This window comes from Peromyscus leucopus, chromosome 23 (genome assembly GCF_004664715.2).
Source record: "Peromyscus leucopus breed LL Stock chromosome 23, UCI_PerLeu_2.1, whole genome shotgun sequence".
NCBI lineage: Eukaryota > Metazoa > Chordata > Mammalia > Rodentia > Cricetidae > Peromyscus > Peromyscus leucopus.
Genome location: NC_051082.1, coordinates 36,171,181 through 36,188,699, shown reverse-complemented (window position 1 = coordinate 36,188,699; position 17,519 = coordinate 36,171,181). Strand labels below are relative to the sequence as shown.

General features: G+C 46.2%; 1 protein-coding gene across 1 annotated transcript; it reads right to left on the bottom strand.

The window, feature by feature from the left end:
• Positions 1 to 11,116: 11,116 nt before the first annotated feature.
• Mcemp1 (mast cell expressed membrane protein 1) lies at positions 11,117 to 14,344 on the bottom strand. The gene is given in 7 exon segments (XM_028857366.2): positions 11,117 to 11,859; positions 12,477 to 12,596; positions 12,599 to 12,622; positions 12,712 to 12,762; positions 12,889 to 13,020; positions 13,924 to 14,013; positions 14,224 to 14,344. Coding segments are annotated over 7 exon segments (624 nt in total). The 5' UTR covers positions 14,279 to 14,344; the 3' UTR covers positions 11,117 to 11,707.
• Between the last annotated feature and the right edge of the window lie 3,175 nt (positions 14,345 to 17,519).

Here is a 17,519-nt window from a genome sequence, read left to right as displayed (position 1 = left end):
CCTTTCCTCCCCAAGTTGCTTTTGGTTGTAGTATTTTATTACAGCAATAGAAACACTAAGACACAAAATATTATCATTTCATCACATAGATGCTATTTTAAAATCATTAAAGGAACTGGGCATGAGCTGGGCAATAGTGGTGCACACCTTTAATCCCAACACTTGGGAGGCAGAGGCAAGCGGATCTCTGTGAGTTTGAGGCCAGTCTAATCTACAGAGCAAATTCCAGGACAATCAGGGCTACACAGAGAAACCCTGTCTCAAACACAAAACAAACAAACAAAAAAAAAAAAGAAAGAAAAAAAGAAAGAAAAGAAAAAAGAAACTGGGCATGATAGTATATACCTATAATCCCAAATACTCTGAGCAGAGAATTGCTTGAATCCAGCCTAAGCAACACTACCGAGACTCTCCCTATAAATAAACACTATAATAGATACTGAGATCACATTCTTTGTTTTCCTTCCCCTCCTTTTCCATTTCTGTTTCCTCTTGTCTTTGTTGCTGCCATTTTTTCCTAGTATTAAAAATCAAGAGTGGCCAAGGCGGTCAGAAGACAGCCACAGGCCTGCCTGTGGTCAGGCAGTGGACAAGAAGACAGTGGACAGAAGACAGCCACAGGCCTGCCTGGGTCAGGGTGGACAGAAGACAGTGGACAGAAGACAGCCACAGGCGTGCCGGGCGCCCTCAGCCTGGGCAGACGGGCACCACTGTGATGAACAGGTATGTGGTGGAGAAATGGGAGAGAAGGAGGAGTGGAGTGGTTTATGAACTGTGGAGAAAATCGAAATTCAATCGCAATGGTGGTGAGGAACGAGCTGCCACCTGTGACCATGTGATATCCAGACTTGTGCTGCTACTGAGGGCCATGTCTGGGTCCGTGACCGTACTGCAGGTGGGTGCTGTGGAATAATCCTGTTCTACACTATGAATGTGTATTACTCTCATTGGTTAATAAAGAGCTGACAGGCCAGTAGCTGGGCAGGAAGTTAGGTGGGAAAGCAAAACTGAGAATGATGGGAAGAAGGAAGCTGGAGTGGCTGGGTGGTAGTGGTACATGCCTTTAATCCCAGCACTCAGGAGGCACAGCCAGGCGGATCTCTGTGAGTTCAAGGCCAGCCTGGTCTACAGAGCAAGATCCAGGAAAAGCACAAAGCTACACAGAGAAACCCTGTTTCGGAAAAAAAATAAAAAAAGAAGAAGGAGGAGGAGGCTGGAGTGAAGAGAGATTCGGCCAGCCACTGAGCAAGCAGGAAGGGTAAAAAATGAAGTAAAAAGCCATGAGCCAAATGGCAAAGCATAAATAGAAATATAGGTTAATTTAAGTGTAAGAATTAGCTAGTAATGAGCCTGAGCTATTGGCCGATCATTTATAATTCATATTCAATCTTTGAGTCGGTTATTTGGGACTGGGGTTGGGATAGGAAATGTCCATTTACAGGTGGGGTCTGTGATAATGTCTGTGGCCCACATTACCACTGAAGGCTGTGGGAGTGCTCAGGGTCTGGGCCACCAACAGAGGCCATGTTGATATCAGAGGGCCATGCTACCCCTAGGGCCATACTAATCTTAGTGACCTACACTGCCACCCAAGGACATGATGACATCTGGGTCCCAGCTGTGGTGGAGGGCCATGTCTGGATCTGTGGTCCTACTGCAGCCCATGTTACCACTGAGGGCCATGGGAGAGCTGTCCAAGGTGACCTAGGAACCAGAGAGTTGTTCCCACCCCTTACCAGTTGTCTCAGCAGGAGAGCTATCATCCCTCCCATCCCTTCAGAACTGGCCCCAGTGGCATGAGCATGGGAGAGCTGACCCCACCCCTCACTATTCCAGCGGGAGAGCTGGCCCTGACCCTTGCCTGGGAGGAGGGGCAATCTCAGTGGAGGTCCAGACTGACCAACTCAACTACCACCCAGGCCCACATCCAAGGCTTCGAGTTAGCTCACCCCAACATCCACCCCATCTATGAACTGCCAGAGTGCATCAAGGGACTGGTCCTGCAGAACCATATCTACAGGATCTCCATGACTCTGGGCAAGTAGAATACCCAAGAGGAGTTTCGGTACGGGTCCAATATTGATGGTATACCAGAAGCCAAAGGCCTCGAGCCAGGCCAACAACTCATTAGAATGAACATTTGCAAGCAAAGCTATTTGGGCAAAGGGTCCAGAGCATGATCCGTAGCATCTTCCAAGGCCACTATGACAAATGAATATGTGATGGAGAGGTGGGAAAGACGGAGGAGCAAAGTGTTTTGTTTTGTTTTGTTTTTTCTTTTGAGGGAGGATGCTACAAGGGTGGGAGGCAGACATGGAGGGACTGGAAGATGAATGGGATTGGGGTGCATGATGCGAAGTTCCCAAAGAATCAACCAACGGTTGATAAAACAGTGTGTATTTTCAGGTAGACACAGCTCACACTTGGAGGATATAACATCTGCTGCTGGACAGCGTGAATGTTATGGTTTCCTCTTTTCAGCTGGGCCAGGTGCTGCACGCCTTTAATCGCACACACTCAGCAGGCAGCGGCAGGTGCATCTCACTGAGTTTGAGGCCAGCAAGCTCCACAGCAGCCAAAGCCACATAGTGAGACCCTGTCACAAACAAAACAAAACACCCTCCCCGCCCCCCCCAAAAAAAAAGAAAAAGAAACCTGGCACAGAGACTCATGACTGTGACCTCAGCGTTTGGGAGCCTGAAGCAGAATGGCTTCAAAGCCAGCCAAGGTTACAGAGTAAGACCCTGTCTCAAAAGAACCAATGAGAGGAAAAGAGTGAGAGAGAAAAGTGGACCCTGGGGTTCCATTGATAAGATTGCCTGCCTCCCATGTGCAAAGCCCTGGGTTTGATCCTCAACAGCACGTAAACTGGGCGTGGTGCTGGACATCTGTAATGTCAGCACGTAGGAGACAGAGGTAAGAGAATCAGAAATTCAAGGTTGTCCTCGACTACATGTTGAGTTCAAGGCCAGTCTGGGATACATGAGACCCTGTCTGAAGGTCACAGAGGGAGGGAGGGAGGGAAGAGAGAAAGAAAGAAAAAGAGGAAAGGGAGGGAGAGAGAGGGGGAGGAAAAAGGAGAAGGAGGAGAAAGGTTGATTGACTGCCTAACTGCTGCAGTGAGAACTGTACATTTTGATTTGAGTTTTCCGGCTAAATTGAATTTTCTTTGGAATGGTCCTCTATTCTGAGTGAGGCCACATTCTGTGTCTCTAGAAAAGATCAATGTAATGGAGATTCGAAGCCAGCCATTGAGTTACAATTGACTTCTGACCTCACATCCCCGAGAGTATAAACTGATCACCAGTGACTCTGCTCTGATGGGCAGAGGCATGGGTAAACTGTGGTTGCCTGTTTCTCTTGCTAGGATCTAAAACCTGGGAGATAGACCCTGGGCCTCCTAGTCAGCCTAGCCTAATCAGCGTGTTCTAAGCAAATTCCATGAGCTGGCTTTTTGGAGCCCATTCCCTATGGAGGGACACCTTGCTCAGCCTCAATGCAGCGGGGAGGAGCTTAGTCCTGCCTCAACTTGATACGCCATGCATTGTTGACTCCCATGGGAGGCCTTACCCTTTCTGAGGAGTGGAAAGGGGGAGGTAGAAAGGAGGTGGGGGGAAGGAATAGGAGGAGAGGAGAGAGGAGAAACTGTATTTGGTATGTAAAATAAATTAAAAAATTTTTAAAAAAAGAAAGAAAGAAACCCCATTTCAAAAACCAAGTAGCGAAGGGGCAGCAACATGTCTCTCTGAGTAAAAGTGCTTGCAGCTAAGCGTGACCCCCTCTAGAGAGCACCTCATAGGCACTGGTAGATGTGTGTCTTCTAGAGAATTCTTGACCCTGTCAAGGTAACAACCAAGATTAACCATCACAGCATCACTAGTCACTTAATAGACCTTTAAATTTTTATTACACATATTAATTTCTTCTCTCTGTGTGAGCTTGTATGTGTGCACAGGCATGTGTGGGTATACAAGTGCCCAGGCCGACCAGTGGAAGTCAGAGGACACCGTGACTTTCTCCTTCCACCGTCTGGGTGCCAGCCTTGGAAGCAAACACCTTTGCCCTCTGAGTCATCTCACTGGCCCGCATTCAGACATTTCCTGAGCACCTCCAAGCCATGCTGTATTCGAAGCCTGGAGAGATGAGGGATGGAAGATACCTGCCCTGGACTTTTATATTCTAGTGTTCACAGGTGTGTGAGCACCCAGGAAGCCTCTGGCTGTGATAGGTATACACAACTGCACTCAGAGGTGAGAACATGGACTTGTGAGCTATGAATCCCTAGTCCTGCCAGCATCCATTCTCATCTGTAGTGGTGACTATTGCTTAAGGCCAGTGTGGGCTCCAGCTCAGGACCAGCCTGCTACCTCAACTACATGAACCCTGTTGGAAAGAAAGAAGGGGGAAGGAGGAGAGAGGGAAGCCAAATTGTGATCCTGTGCAGCCATCTCCCCCTCCACTACAGAAGCCACACAGGGCCTATGTTCAGCTCCCCGTGCATCTTGATCACCGTTATCACCATCATGATACGCCAGTATATCTCTAGCGCTATAGCTTGTCCCCTTGCCCACACAGGAAGCACCAATTGGCAGGCACAGCAATGGGCTGCTGCCAATTTCACATGCACACAGGGGGAAGAGACAAGCAAATCCCACTGCCAGGAGCAACATTCGGTGCCACACTCACAGGCTGGAGCTCCAAAGCCTGCAATCAGGGAAGACAATCAGGATGTAGGCAGGTTGGAGGCTGTTGCCCAGAGAACAAAATGTGTGACAGGAGAGGAACTAATGAAGTCCTGGAGCTAGACTGAGTGATGTGTGCGTGCGTGCGTGCGTACGTAGAACTGAACCAGAACTCTAAGGAAGTAGATACTGATGCTCAGGGCAAGGAAGATAGGAGAGTCATAGGGGACTCTGAGAAGTCTGAACAACAGTCAGACATCACCTGCAGACACACAAAGTGCCCCATGTGGAGAGAACAGTTCTTCAATCCATGTGAACAGGCTTTAGTCCATCTGAAACTGTAGAAGAGAAAATGTAATACCAATCTGCCCCCAATCCATCCTCTCCTTGGGAGACCTTGGAGCTTAAACAAGGAAAGACGGCTCAGTGGATAAAGAGCTTGACTCGCAAGTGTGAGGACCAGAGTTATGTTATGGAATAATCTTTTTGTACAATGAGTCTTTGCCAAAGTGCCTTCTGATTGGTTTAATAAAAGAGCTGTCTGGCCAGTAGCTAGGCAGGAGGTATAGGCAGGACAGCAAGACACAAAGGATGCTGAGAAGAAGAAAGGCAGAGTCTGGGGAGTCTCGAGGAATTCATTAAGAAGCAAGATGAGCTGGGCGGTGGTGGTGCACGCCTTTAATCCCAGCACTTGGGAGGCAGAGCCAGGCGGATCTCTGTGAGTTCGAGACCCACCTGGGCTACAGAGTGAGTTCCAGGAAAGGTGCAAAGTTACACAGAGAAGCCCTGTCTTGAGGGAAAAAAAAAGAAAAGAAAAGAAAAAGAAAGAAAGAAAGAAAAAAGAAGAAGCAAGATGAATGTGCCATGTAGAGAAGGTACAGCCATGTGGCAGATGATAGATAAAAAAAAAAATGGGTTAATTTAAAATGTAAGAGTTAGCTAGCAACAAGCCTGAGCTATCAGCCAAGTATTTATAATTAATAATAAGCCTCTGAATGGTTATTTGGGAGTGACTGCTGGGACACAGAGAAATTCCATCTACAAACAGTGCCCAAACACCCAGCACCTACATCCACATAAAATCTGAGAAAGCTTTAAAAAGGTTCTAAACACACAAAAATGCAGCCAAACTCAGCTTCCTAATGTTGCATCTCTCATGCCGGCTGCAGTACTGAGACTCAACTCCCAGAAGCTGACTGCGGGAAGAGCCAGCCACCATGCACTAAACTAAGCTACACCAGTGTCTGCTGACATAGCAGTTTAAGACTCGTCTCATGTGATCACAAAACAATACGTGGGGCTGGAGAGATGGCTCAGTGGTTAAGAGCACTGGCTGTTCTTCCAGAGGTCCTGAGTTCAATTCCCAGCAACCACATGGTGGCTCACAACCATCTGTAATGAGATCTGGCGCCCTCTTCTGGCCTGCAGGCACACATGCAGGCAGAACACTGTATACATAATAAATAAATCCTATTTAAAAAAAAAAAAATACAGATGCTCAGTAAAAACAGATCCAGATGGAAAAAACAACTCTAAATGGGTCACAATGTGTTCAAAAATATATCTAGGTTTGGGAGAGAAAAAAGAAAGGATAGAGACAGTCATAGATTAAAAAATAGTTAAAAAATAATAAAGTCCTTAAAAAGATATAAAGTAAAAAAATATAATAAGCCATGTAAAGATGGAAAATACACAGAGAATCTGGATTCTGTACGTTATTGTGTTGTCTTTAGATTTTTCTGATTGCTAATAAAGGACAGCTGCTAAGACATTGGATTATGAAAACTACTAGATTAAATCAACGTATATATTTTTTAAAATGTCTTGACTTCAAAATGGAAGTCAAAAGATGTGTTGCTTTGGGAGAGAGGTTATGCTTTTATTTCCACAGGAAATGAGAGGCTGCGGATTTATTCCAGATTAAAGATGATCAGGTTTGGTCAAGGAACACCCCTGAAAATCCTTACTACAGACATAAAGAAATAGCCAAAAAAAAAAAACTACAAAACATGTAATGTATATTTTACCTGCTCAAACATAAAATAAAAAAATCATCTTTGGCTAATTCGTGTACAACACACAGTCTATAGTTGTACTAATACAGATATGTATGTTACCTTTTAAAAGTTTATGTATTTTCAGAGCAAGGGGAACTTACATCAATGAAAACAAATGGCCCAGGTGATCCAGCACCTCAGAGTGCCTCTGTTGCAGTTTCCTCAGAGTTCTGCATCAAAATAGCTTCAAGGCTACTTGGCTGAGATGGTCCAGCCACACAAACTACTCCAGTCAAGACTTAACCGTTATCCTGAATTTACTCAGGGTTCCCCAAAGTTTCCAATGCCCCTAAACATCAGGAAATAGTCTAGAAAACAATGCCCACATTCCCAAGAAATGGGTTGTGGACATTTATTATCATCTAAGTGGGGGGAGGGTTTACAAATTGTTATTGGTCTTAGTTGAAAAAAAAAAGACTAAACAATAATTAAATTCAAAAAATATCTAAAGGGAAAAAGGAATATGATAAGGAATGATAGGGGAAAAAGGGTAGATTATTGAATCTCCTTTAATCAAAAAAACAACTATTAATCTCAAAATATTTTACATTGGTGGGGATTTTGGTTTATTGATACAAATTTAAAGTTATTTTTTATACTATATGTATGTTTCTACTCTTGTTTGGTGTATTGTGCTTATACAGCTCATTTAAAAATATGATGTATAATTAAGAAATACAGGTTAGTAGTTCATCATCTATAATAATAATCAAACTTGTAGTCATGTTAGATGTTTTCAAGGTCAAACAAATATATTTTAGATAAACAGGTTGTCTTCAAACACTTCATAGATCTAAAGAGTATGGCGTTTAAAATGTTTTAATAACATAAGGCTTTTTATGACAATGAGACATGTCTGCTCCTGGCAGCACCAATCTACTTCAGTGAAGATGATGGACACTGAAGAAACTCCATATGGAGTTTGCTTTCTTTGTGGCAATAGTTAGCCACTGGGCAAGAAACTTGCCCTTGCCTAAACTGCTGACAGTCTGCTGTCCAAATTGGACACAAAAGAAAGCAACTGTTGAACTTTGCCAAGAAAAGGTGGGACAATCCTTCAAAATTCCTACTTGACAGAAAAGTCTGTCAGATATGCTAGGCCTGTAGTCCAAAGATGGATGGCCCCAACATTGCATAGGAACCTTAGGTGACTGTCCAGGCAGCCAGCTCTTTCTGTCATTTCTTAGTTTTGTAAGTTGTTTGCTCTGTACTTCCTGTTTACTCAGGTAATATTACACCCTTCTGGGGTCTTTGATGGAGTTAACAAAGACTTAGTAATTAAGCTTATAGTTTTCCTTAGCTATGATAAAAAGTAAATTAGGTATAAAACTTTGGACTCACAAAGATAAGATAAATAGAGTATTTTCTCTAATTTTTCCAAATAAAAATGGACTGGATGTTGTAATTCTTACTTGATAACTGTCTTTGTTGTATATAGTCTTACTATGTTAAAGTTAAAACCTTCTCTTTTAATTAGACCAAAAGCGGGAAATGTTATGGAATAATCTTTTTGTACACTGTGAAGATGTGTCTTTGCCAAGGCACCTTCTGATTGGTTTAATTAAAGAGCTGACTGGCCAGTAGCTAGGCAGGAGGTATAGGCGGGACAGCAAGACACAGAGCATGCTGGGAGGAAAAGGGGCGGAGTCTGAGGAGTCAAGAGGGACACAGAAAGAAGCAAGATGGGCGTGCTATGTTGAAAGAAGGTACCACCATGTGGCATAGGGTAGAAAAAAAATACATATATATATGTAATTATTTGAGAGCAAGTACTGGGACACATAGAAATTCCACCTACAGAGCTCAAATCCCTGAACTCACCTAAAAGCCAGACAGGCATGTGTGGGGTCACCTATAATCCCAGCATCTAGGACTCAGACAGAGTTAGGGTCCCCAGAACAAGCTGGTTAGACTATCCCAAGCCCAAAAGCTCTGAGGGTACCCGCAACACACCGGAGGCTGTGAGCAAAGGAATTGCACCTTTTATGGAACCTTCTGCAAGGCTGATCCACTGATAGAGATTCGGTAATTGTGGAGAGGTTGGAATGTTGCATGTCCAGAACCTAAGTACAATTTATGTTGGGTTCTCTTTGTCTGACCTTTTGGGATGTATCAACTGGCAGAATACTAGGGTCCAGGAACTAAAACGCTGTCCTCAGATGACACCTGATACCTATAGCAGAGATTTCTCCACTTCATCGACAAGCATTTTGCATCCACCGCCATCTAATAACCCCCCCCATAACCATAATTACATTTTTTTAGTCTGGCTATATCTATCCCAGGATGGTTTTGAACTTGCAGCAATACTCCTGCCTCTGCCCTATCAATGCAAACTCTCACTTCAAAAGAGATAAGAGATAATTTATTCTGCAGGCAAATTTTCAATGGTCGTAGCCCAGGGAACACAGATTTATGTCACCCCCTAATTCTATTTGGGATACAAGTCTATGAAGTCCCCATAGCTCCAGGAAAAAAAGTCAGAATCAAGACACTGAGGCGGGAAGAGCTGACTCAAACGGAGTCTTGAGGGCAATGTATATGAGTTTAAAATGAAAAGCCCAGGAGGGCAAACTGCAGGTCTCAGGGCAGGCGAGGTGCCCAGAGGAGAACGGAGACAATAAGCTGTCATGGAGGTCACACGTGGTAGGGACTGGAGCTTTAGAAAAATGACTAAGGAAGCCCAAGCCAGACCGTTGGGGAAATTAAAGACATGCTCAGACTATAGCCATCACCCTAAAAGAAAAGAAAAGGTGGGGGTCCCGGGGGAGCGGGTTGCTTACAGACTCGGCAGAACCTAATTAGCCCAACGAGTACCATCATTGGAAGGTGAAGCCACCTCCCCACGGGTGGTCCCCTTGCCAGGACCCTGACCTGCCCCCACTGCATTAACCCTTTTGGGAGGAGACAAGGGCCGCCTCCACCTAGAGAAGACTATCGCTACCACAGCAGGAAGCCACAGCAGACCAAGAAGCTGGAATTGGATAGCGGGAGGTTCCAGGAAAAGATCTCCGAAGCGAAGTGGAGCCCCGGGTGAAGCAACAGCGGACACTCTTGTGGAATGGGGTTGAAGAGTCCTTCCCCACTACGCATGCACCAGGACCCGGGTTTGCAGAGATTGGGACTGGGCGGTACTGCACGCCAGCCGGGAAGGGGACTGTGCAGAATGCGTGGGAGACTGAGCTGAGCTGCTCCAGGCCCGGTGCCTCGAGACCTCCCCGTCACCCCCAGAACAATTCAAAGCAGACAGAATGGGAGACGCGGCTGAGATGCAGAGGAAGACGACGCCGGTGCAGGCAGGGCTGGGGTCTCACCGAAACTGCACCGGGTGGTTCACGAGCGCTTTGAGTAGTAAAAAGGGTGCCAGGCGGGCTCATGTACGGGGAGGGGCGGGGAGAGGCACAGCCAGGCTGTGCGGGAGAACAGCCGCAAGGGGGCGCGCGTGTCCACCCGGCTCAGCTGCCTAGCTGAGATCTACCCTGAGCATTTTGCTGTTTTGAATTAGCTTACTTTATGACATTTTTCATAGATATCTAGTTTGGGTTGATTCTCCCCTCAATTCTCTGCTCCTCCATCTTCCTGGCCCCAATCCCACTAGGATCCTACCGCCCCAGTATCCTTCCACTGACGCGGGTGTGGAGCTGGACTCCACATACACGAGGTAACATACAGTCTTTGTCTTTCTCGGTCTGGCTTATCTCACTTAACACAATGATTTCCAGTTCCATCCATTTTCCTGCAGATTTAATTTTTCTTTTGTGCTGAATAAATCCCATCGTGTATACGTGCACCACATTTTCATAACCATCAGTTGATGGACATCTATGCTGTTTCCATTTCCTGGCTATTGTGAATAGAGCAGCAATAAGCTCTAGTCTATCATCCATTGCAGGTGAGCAGGTGTCTCTGTGGTAGGCTATAGATACCTTCGGGTATTTTTAAATTTTATTTTTATTTTAGTATTTGTGTGTGCATATGCCACGGTATGCGTGTGCGGGTCAGAGGTGGGGGGAGGTCCTTCTCTTCTCTACTAGTGGGGGCCCAAGGATGGAACTCAGGTAAGGCTTGGCCAAGCGCCTTTTACATTCTGGCCAGCTCACTACACACCCCAACTCATCTTTTTTTTTGTTTTTGTTTTTGTTTTTTTGTTTTGTTTGAGACAAGGTTTCTCTGTGTAGTTCTGCGCCAACTCATCTTTTGTAGCCAGAGCTGGCCTTGAACCCATGATCCTCCTACCTCAGCATCTCAAGTGATGGAATTACATCATGCCTGGCTTACAGTGCTGAGTGTTCTGTCTCATCTCCAAATCCAAGCCCTAAATCCAGTGTCCCCTCCAGGTCCCAAAGTTCTGTCCCACAGACAACCCAATAACAGCTCTAGAGTCATCCTTTCTCTTGGCATTTATCTTCATGAATCATAAAATACAAGTGCAGAAATTAATGGGTGCACTTGTGCACATGCTCTAAACACACAAGGTGACACAGCCAGGAACACCAGGAATGACCCGCACCACAGTACATCCCCAGAGTGGACATCACCCACCACTGCAGTCACACACACACACACACACACACACTAGCCAGATGCACACATGCACGCTCAAGCTAATGGGGAGGCACATCTCACATGTCACCTACACCCACACTCACAATGACATCCTTTGGGGGATTCACAGGAACAGCTGTCTTCCAGGACAGGCCTATCCTCATATATGTCTGGCCACACACCCGTAAAGAGTAACACATGCAGTGACTTCCATGTTCTCTTTCCACCATAACTTAACCTTCTCCTTGGATGCATGGAAACTCCATATGCCCCAAAATGTTCACTTCCACGGGCACACTCTTCAACACCCATCCCTCCGGATGGGTACTTTTCTCTGTGAGGATGAATGGCGGACTCACACTCCAGTCATCTTCACTAGCAGGTGCGATCCCGAGGCCTTCCAGGTGTGGCTGTGATGTTCTCTTATTTACTGGGCTCTGTCAGAGAGGAGAGACGTGAGGTCAGGCAGACCAGCACTAGGTCTGGAACACCACCCCAGCCCACCTCTGGCTCTGGCTTACGAGCAGGTGTTTTCTTCTCTAGACTCTCGAGGGTTTTCTTGATTTCCGTTATATCTGGTGGGAGGAGAGGAGACAGGCACATCTGGGGTGGGACCGCAGGCAAAGCCCTGACATCATTAGCAGTTTCCAGTTTGAGTGAAGCAGCTTCGGGTGTTGGAGGGTCACAGTAGTGGAACGGGGTGTGTGTAGTGTGTGCATGTGTATGTGTTCATATGTGTTTGCACTTGTGTATGCAAATATGTAAAGAGGTCAGAAGCTGATGTCACCAGCTGTTTTCCTTTAGGACTATCTACCTTATTTTTGAAATAGGGTCTCTCATTGAACCTGGGGCTTCACCCATTTGGCTACACTGGTTGACCAGTAAGCCACATATATCTGCCTATCTCTACCACCACACCCTTGCCCAACCACTAGAATTATGGACCCGTGCCACCAAGCCCAGCTCCTACGTGAGTCCTGGGAATCTAAACTCAGGTCCTCATGTTGTACTTTACTGACTGGGCCACCTCCATAGCCTCACTAGTGTTTAAACATCCTCTCCTTGAACTCAGAGGAAACATCTATGCCCCCTTCCAAGTCCGGAGAGCAGGACCCACCCATCTCTTCCCGAGTAACCAGCACCCTGTTTGTCCAAACACGTTCACCTAAGAGGGTGGGCCTGCAAGGAGTACCTGCTGGCACCGTCTTCAGCTTGTCGTTTCCAGTCTGCACTTTGCTCAAGACCACACCAATATTGGTCTTGGCCTCCTGGATGTCCTGCTGCACCGCTTTCCAATGATTCTTTGCTGGTCCTGGCAGTTCAGCACCGTGTTTGAGACTAAGGGCGTGGAGTTTGAGATGTTCAGATGGCCACTGCTCCTGTCCCCGCCAGCACCACGGTGGGCCTCCTCTGCACCTCCCACTCACCATTCGAAAGCTCCTCTCTCAGGCTCCACAGCTCCCTGGACATTTCCGAATCTGTTTAGGAGAGGATAGGAGAGCTTTGAAGTCCCCAGACCCCCTTTAGCCTTCCTGGAAACGGGGTTGAGAGCAGGGAGAAGAACCAGTGGAAATCCCGGAATCCCAGCTCCCAAGATCACTTACTTTTGACCAGGACCAAAGCGGAGAGGATGATGCATGACAAAAAGATGAGAGCGAGGAGGACATACAAGATCATGATGGTTCTGTGCAACCAAGGGGGGACCTGGGGTGTGTCCAGTGACGGCTTGGGCTGGGCTGGGACAGAAGCACAGGACACGTGAGCTGCGGAGCCCCGCCCCCTCCCCCAGCCAGACCATCAGTACTGTCTGTAACACCTGCCACCAGTATTGAGGGCCACCCGGGACATCCCCAGTCGGTCAGCATCAGTACTACCAACTTGTATTCCTTACATTTTGACCCTCACATCCCTCTCAACCAATTCTGTCACCCAAAGACAAACGCGGAGCCAATAGCACTGCCAGAAGCGTTTTCAGAAACCCCACCTCCATCATCTCAGTGGCAACGCTACCCCCACCGGAGTACCATCACTGTAGTGTGTGTGTGTGTGTGTGTGTGTGTGTGTGTGTGTGTGTGTGTAAGAGACAGAGAGACAGAGACAGAGAGAGAAGCATAGGGTATCCTCCTCTGTCACTCTTTGAGGCCGAGACTGTCCTGTCTATTCAGTGAGGCCCCAGTGACCCTCTTATCTCCACCCCTCGGTGCCGGGGTGACAGGAGTGCACAGGACACCTGGTTTGCTCTGAGGGTGCTGGAATCTGAACCTGGTCCTTATCCTTGTGCAGCATTACTTTTAACCACTGAGTTATCCACCTCCCCAGTTCCACAGTCTAGTTAGTCAGCTAAGGTTTCCCGTATCCCAGGCTAGCCTCCACCTCTCTATGTAGCCTAGGATGACCTTTAACTTCTACTTTGACCTCCCAAATGCTGGCATAATAGGTGTGTGCCCACACCCAGTTTATACAGAGCTGGGGATTGAAACCAGGGCTTTGTGCATACTGGGCAAGCTCTCTACCAACTGAGCCAAAACCACAGCTGCATCACCATCTTTCATGCCACCAATACCACACTCCCCAGCACTCACCCTCTCCACATACTCCTTAAGTTTGGGGTGGGGGTGGGCAAGCAGGTGTCCACTCACCTTGTTTCCTGGGTGCTGATGCACTGAGTTTGAGCTGGTCCTTGTTTCTGAAGGGCAAGGTTATATTCTCATAGTTAGGATCGTGAGTACCTGTGTATGATTTGGCGAGAGGAGATGTTGAGACCCATCCAGATATTTGGGGAGTTGGTGGTTATAATAAAGCAGGCATGAAGGACAAAAGTCAGCTTTATAATTAAGCAGTGCAGGTGTTGTGAGCCCCTCGGAGGAAGGAGTTCTTCTGTCCTGACCAGTCCCACCTCTAGCTTCTTCATTTCCTATTCCCACCCCAAGTGTCCTGACCTTCACTGTGGTCTGGCTTCCTCCGGTTCTTATCCTGGAAGGCTGATGCCTGCATTCTGCTTGGTTGATTCAAGTAGATTACCACAGCCTTGGGCCCTGGACCTCCAAGTGTCCACACATCCCCACCTACCGGAAGGCATCAAGACAGATGGGGAAATCTGAGGGTGGAGGGGAAGGAAGGAGGCCTCACCTCCTTTCAGGGATCCACACCGGATCTCCTGCTCAGAGGCGTCTTCAGCTTCCACATCGAGTCTTTAGAGCAACAGAAGTTTCATGGATGGCCAAGAAGGGACCCTACATGTGGGGACAGAAGAGAGGTTTTTGAGGAAGCCAGGGGGTCTGGGTGGAAGACAGGCAGATGGAACAGACAGATAGAATGTGCCTGACTTCATCTCCCTGACTTCTGTGTATGGTGGAGGAGGGTGTGCAGAGGACAACCTCAGCTATTGATCCTCAGGCAATGGCACCTTGTTTTTAAGGCGGCATCTCTCACTAGCCGGGAGCTCCCAGTCAAGCCCCCACCCTCCCTCTCACCTAGCTGGATAGTTGTCACTCATTTTTTTTTTTGTTCAATGTATCAAAGGCTGGCTGAGTTTCCTCTCCCCACAACACCTTCCCTCTCAGCCCCACACCATAGTTCAACCCCACCCCATCCAAGTTCTACTTTTCATATAAGTAACACATGTTAACTGATTGCGCCACGGGAGCCAAGGTCACGCTCTCTGAGGCGCCACAGAGAGCAAAACGGATGTGAGGCAAGGAGGGAAAACCGCTTTGACCCCACACTTACATCCAATACTGAGGGCAGACCCATATCCTGAGAAATTGCCCTGATGGAATCTCCAGGGTATTCTCCCCCTCAACGTGGACACACCAGGAGAAAAAAGGCACTCACTCCATCTATCCGCTCCGCTACCTGGCTCACACACAGGCATGCACATACATGCACATGCAAACCTCCAAATGCCTTCAGTCACAGCTCACCTGTGTATGCCACATGCTCATTTGCATTCTTTTGTAATATGATGTCCACATGCATATGCACGGACATTTGCGTGGAGTGTCTATATTCTAAGTGATGTCTTAAATTTTTTAAGACTTTATTTATTTAAAGAACTGTTAGAAGAATCACCGTCACTGACCTCAAATTGCACTACAGAGCTATAGTAATAAAAACAGCATTGTATTGGCACAAAAGCAGACATGTTGATCAATAGAATTTAACTGAAGGTCCAGACATAAATCTACATGTCTATGGACACTTGATTTTCCACAAAGAAACCAAAAATACAAACTGAAACAAAGATAGCATCATCAACAAGTAGTGCTGGTCGAACGTGATGGTTGCATGAAGTGCGGTGACATTCTCTATTCGTGCTCTAACAAATAAAGCTGGCCTGGGGATCAGAGGACAAAGCCAGCCACTATATTAAATGTAGAGGTCCGGCAGTGGTAGCACACGCCCTTAATCCTAGCATTCCGAGAGGCAGAGATTCATCGAGGCATGGTGGCACACGCCTTTAATCCCAGCACTAGTTAACCATAGAGATCTGGAGGTCTGTACAGATAGACAGGAAGTGATAAAGCTGGGCAAAAAGAGGAAGTGATGTGGCTGGGTGGAGAGAGGAAGTAACATGGCAGGGCACAGAGAGGTATTTAGGCGTGAGGATACAGGAAGTAGCTCTCTTGGGCTGAGGATTTCCTAGCTGTAAGTACTTGTGACTGGCTTGTTCTATTGCTCTGATCTCTCAGCTTCACCCCAATATCTGGCTCCAGGTTTTTTATTAATAATACCTTTATAGATTCATGTTACAAAGAAGAATGCAAATAGGTCCATATTTATCACCTGGCATAAAACTAAACTACAAAACGATCAAGAACATCAACATAAAGTCAAATCCACTGACTCTGAGAGAAAAAGAAAATGGGGAATAGCCTTGAACTCATGGGCACAGGAAAAGACTTTCTGAACAGAACACAGGCACTAAGATCAACAATTAATAAATGGGACCTCATGAAACTGAAAAACATCTGTAAGGCAAAGGACACCATCATTCGGACAAAGCAGCTGCCTACAGAATGGGAAAAGATTTTTACCAAGTACACATCTAACAAAGGGCTAATATCCAATATATATAAAGAACTTTAAAAACTGGACAGCAAGAAAACAAATGACCCAATTTAAAATAGGATACAGAACTAACAGAATTCTCAAAAGAGGGGGCTGGAGAGATAGCTCAGTGGTTAAGAGCACTGGCTGCTCTTACAGAGGACCTGGGTTCAATTCCCAGCAACCACATGGCAGCTCATAGCTGTCTGTAATCCAGCTCCAAGTGATTTGACACCCTCATATAGACATAAAATGCAGCAATAACACCAATGCCTATAAAATAAAATATTTTTAAAAAAAAGAATTCTCAAAAGAGAAAACTCAACTGGCTCAAAAACACTTAAAGAAATGTTCAATACACTTAGCCTTCAGGGAAATGCAAATTAAAAATGCAAATTAAAAATATCACTTTGATATTTCATCTCACACCTATCAGAACAATCAAGATCAATACAACAAATGACAGCTCGTGCTGGGAAAGGGGAACACTCATTCGTTGCTGGTGAGCTGCAAACTTGTATAACCACTATGGAAATTAGTGTGGCAGTTCCTTGGGAAACTGGTAATAAATGTACCTCAAGAACCAGCTATACCACAGGTGGGCATATACCCAAAGGACTGCTAGAGCCTAGATGTCCATCAACAAATGAATAATCAGAATCTGGTACCTTCACACGATGGAATATTATTCAGCCATTAAAAGAAGTGAAATCATGCCAGGTAGGGGTGGTGCCTTTAATCCCAGCATGTGGGAGGCAAAGACAGGTGATCTCTGTGAGTTTGAGGTCAGCCTGGACTAGAGAGCAAATTCCAGAACAGCCAGGGCTACACAGAAAAAAGCTGTCTCAAAGGAAAAGAAAAAAGTGAAATCATGAAATTTGCAAGTAAATGGATAAAGCTAGAAACAAAAAAACCCATCCTCAATGAGATAACCTAGATCCCAAAAGACAGATATGGTATGTATTCTCTATGTGTAGATGTTAGCTTTTAAGCCTTCAGCATATATACTACAATCTGTAAAACCACAGAAGTTAGGTATAGAGTAAGAGACTGGGGGAGGGGCAATCTTCAAGGAAGAGGAAATAGAAGACGTAGTTATGGGGAGACCAGAGTGGGAGGATTAAATGGGAAGGTGGAAGGAAGATCTAAATGGTGTCACAAAATAACAGGACGACAGTGCCCCAGC